Source organism: Oxyura jamaicensis, chromosome 1 (genome assembly GCF_011077185.1).
Source record: "Oxyura jamaicensis isolate SHBP4307 breed ruddy duck chromosome 1, BPBGC_Ojam_1.0, whole genome shotgun sequence".
In the NCBI taxonomy this organism is placed as follows: Eukaryota; Metazoa; Chordata; class Aves; order Anseriformes; family Anatidae; genus Oxyura; species Oxyura jamaicensis.
Genome location: NC_048893.1, coordinates 119,365,839 through 119,369,624, shown reverse-complemented (window position 1 = coordinate 119,369,624; position 3,786 = coordinate 119,365,839). Strand labels below are relative to the sequence as shown.

General features: G+C 47.1%; 1 protein-coding gene across 1 annotated transcript; it reads right to left on the bottom strand.

The window, feature by feature from the left end:
- Positions 1–1,199: 1,199 nt before the first annotated feature.
- On the bottom strand, positions 1,200–3,554 carry NR0B1 (nuclear receptor subfamily 0 group B member 1). The gene is made up of 2 exons (XM_035316055.1): positions 2,687–3,554; positions 1,200–1,589 (listed from the first exon to the last, which is right to left on the bottom strand). Exons 1-2 carry the CDS (start codon positions 3,270–3,272, stop codon positions 1,345–1,347), a joined length of 831 nt encoding a protein of 276 aa, XP_035171946.1. The 5' UTR covers positions 3,273–3,554; the 3' UTR covers positions 1,200–1,344.
- Between the last annotated feature and the right edge of the window lie 232 nt (positions 3,555–3,786).

Sequence of the window (3,786 nt, the reverse complement as noted above, 5' to 3'; positions counted from 1 at the left end):
ATGACTGCCTCAACTACAGTAACTGTGTTTTAAAAAACACCTCTTATTGATAGTGGTTAATATACATGAATATCTGCTATCTTTTACTTTGGGAACACTGTCACATTTCTTTCCCTGTTTCTTTTTACCAATATTCCCCAGGGGAAAGGGGTAGTAAACTGCACATGGAGAAAGGTAAACCATGAAACAAATTCCCCTAAAATTCTTGATTTTTCCTTTTTAATTTTAAAATAAAAAGGGATTATATTTTTTTTCAACAAAGACACAACTGCTTTGGGAGAAAGGATTAAATCCAAATCCAAGATTTAAAAAAAAAAAAAAAAAAAAAAAGTAAGCTTGAAAAAAAAAATGTAAGCTTGAAATTTAATTATGACATCTTCATGCTAGCTGACAAATTCTGATGGACATACCAATGGGTACACCACATGTCAGCGTAACAATTGTGTATTTCTATAGGAATTAGTTTGAAGAATCCAGCTACCAAAATCCTTACTAGCAAATTCCTAGATGAAAAGCAAAGAAAAGTGTTGAGTCCACACCAGTAGTTCTCCACTCTATTCAGCATTTGCTTTTGGGATATTTTTACAGTTGTTTTTCTTTGCTTATTGTTTTGGGGACTCAAGTGTTTTTTGTTTGGTTGTTTTTTTTTTCCCTGAAGCCCAACATGCGTTGAATGGAATGTTTTACCACAAGTTACCCAAGCTTCATTCAAGTTTAATTAAATCTCAAAATATTCATAATATGCTTTCCCTCACATCAAATAAAATGTATTTTCTTTAATACTCCTTACAGACTTCCAATCTGTTGACTTCAAGTCAACAGAACTAGTTCACTGACAGCAGTAAGCCTCTGATGGAGCTGGTATTTGAACTATGAGCAGAATTATGATTACAGTATCCTATTCTAGTATCAGCGAAATATGCAAAGCAAACGGCTTGCTCATTTCCCACTTCTGCATGCCAGCTATGTTTAAAATGTAAACCTAGACTAGGGTGTTTTTTTTTTTTTTTTGGGGGGGGGGGGCCGGGGCCGAGCAGGGATTTCTAACCTTGAAAGTACAATATAGTGTGTTATCTTTATTCAGAGCCATGGTAAAAGAATAGCCAGTTGACTTGGGTTATGAACATTCTTTGCAATCTTAAAGCTTATTCTGATGACTGTAATCTTATTCCAAAAACACTGTCTTTAATAAAAAATAATTCCAGAACTTAAAGAATATTTTATTATTGAATACAAAAATACTATCTATGTAAAAACAATAAGTTAGTTTATTTACAGTACTTTACACTATTCTGCTCTACGGCTTCCTTTGAATTGGATTTATTTTCATTATTTTACACACCTTTATAATTTTGCACAAAGCATTTCCAAAAGCATGTCATCCATGTTCACTGCTCCAATGATGGGCCTGAAGAATAGTTCAGCAATCACATTAGCATTAATAGATCTTAACAAGGATAGAACAACATTCAGCTTGGCAAATCTGGCTTCATCACCTCTGTGAATGAGTCTGACATGTTCATTTAGAGCTTGTTGTGCTTCCCTCTGCAGTCCTTCAATATACTGTGTACACTGCAGTCCAGGTAAATCTGAAAAGAAAAATAAATTATTTTGTTTACATAGGTTTCATCTATAAAACACTCTTCTTACAGAAGAGTTAACAACTTACAGATTATATTTATCACACAAAGAATGAAACACATGAAATTGCTAGAGGACTTCTTGCATGCACAATCAATGTGCCAAATTTTATAGTGTGGCTCAAAATCTTATCATGCTGGTGGTTCAGGACATTCAATACTCTTTGCTATTCAAAAGTGAACTGCAATACTTGCCAACATTCATTTAAATGTTAAAAAGAATTAGCTGATAACAGAAACTTTCATTGAAGAATGCTGTAGAAAATGCCTTTGCAGTGACAAGTACAATCTGTAAATAGCAGAGATACAAAAAAAAAAAAAAAAAAAAAAAAGAAAAAGAAAAAAAAGAAACTTGTTTCATAACTTGTTCACTTCTACAAAAGGCATTATTCTGGTAAGGCATCTTTTGACAACAGTTTCTAAGTAGCTCCAGATAAGAAGTGGCAACAAGTATTAACTCCAATATATGATAGAAAGTTTCTGAGTGAACTACACTGAGGATATTGAGGGAGTGGGAGTAGAGGGATTTTGCTTTTCGGTCCAACAGCGTGAATGCAGAAGTGCTAAATACAACTTGGTAGAGCCACAGTTAGGAAGTGCCGTATCCAGCTGCTTTCCAGGTGAGTAACTGACATGGTAACCACTTGATAGAGCTGTTCGAAGTCTTTACGAAGAGAAACAATGGATGAAAACAAAAAGAACTCACAGTAATGCAACGCAAAGCCAAAGAAGCACTCCCCTGCCGTGGCACACCTGAGAGCCTGAGGTTAGCCCCGCTTTGTCCGCGCTGTGCGGGTGCCGAGCTGTCCGGGGGGGGCTGCTGCGCCCCGCCGGCCGGACAGACGGACAGATGGACAGACGGAGCCCCAGGGAGGCTCCAAGCAGGCGGGGAGTGGCGGCTACCGCCCGCCTTGTCCCGAGCCACTGCCACGGGCTGGGTTTGTTTCATTCCCGGGACAGCGGCCGCGGCCCGACCCCTGGGGGGGGCTGCGCCCCGCGCCCCCCTGCTCCGCCACCTCCCTCGGGGGACCCCCGGGGGCACTCACCCGGGTTGAAGAGCACGGTGCCCTTGAGGTACGCGTACTCCTTGGTGCTGATGTCCAGGCTCCAGCACTTGGCCAGGAAGCCCTCGATGGCCTGGATGTCGCCGGCCGAGGGCGGGTGCGGCCGCCCTGGCGCCGGTCCCCGCGGCGGGGTGTGCTCGCCCTGCCGCCGGTTGGTGAGGATCCTCTGCAGCATGCTGGGCTCGGCGCTCTCCACCGTCTCGAAGTGCACCCGGTCCTGCGCCAGCCCCAGCACCAGCAGGGGCGCCCAGCAGCTGCGGACCAAGACGAGCTGCTCGTCCAGGGGCAGCTCCTGGAAGCAGGGCACGTTCTGCACGAAGCGCAGCGTCTTCACCAGCACAGCCGAGGCCGCCTTGCACGCCACCTGCGGGCTCTTCAGGGCCACCCGCCGCTGCGAGCCGCACGAACAGCCGCCGCACGCCGGCCCCCGCCTCGCCACCGGCCCCGGCCCCTGCCCCGGCGGCGGCTGCCGCCTCTCCGCCTCCGCCTGCTCCTGGCTCTTGAGGATGTTGTAGAGGATGCTGCTGTGCCGCCGGCTGCCCGCGCAGCAGCGCTCCACGCACGCCATGGCACCCGGGGCCGGGGTCGGGGCTGAGCCGCCCGGGAGGAGGCTGCTCGGGGCGGTCGGTGGCGGTCGCAGTCCCCGCCGCCTCCGCCCGGCGGGAGACGCGCACTGCTCGCCCTCTGCCCGGCTCTTAACTTATTTATAGCCGGCGGCTGGGTGTGCGTGTGCGTGTGTGAGTGTGTGTGTGTGGTGTGTGCATGTGTGTGTGTGCAGCCGCACGCGCTGTGCCCGCGGTTCAAAGGGGCAGACACACTTTACAGGCTGGAAAAGAGAGAGGGGAGGGAAAAATTACAAAAGAAAAACAAGAAAAGAAAAAAAAAAAAAAAGGAAAAAAAAAGGAAAAAAAAAAAAAAAAAAAAAAGAAAGAAAAAGAAAAGCCCTCCTCCTCCCGCTTTCCCGAGGCAGCGATGCCTAGAGGGAGCCTGCGAGCCGCCGGCCCCTGCCGTCAGGCTGCGAGGTGGCGACAGGCGACCCCGTCCGTCGCGAAATGGCGGCCGGCCCCGCGGCGTGGGGCTGG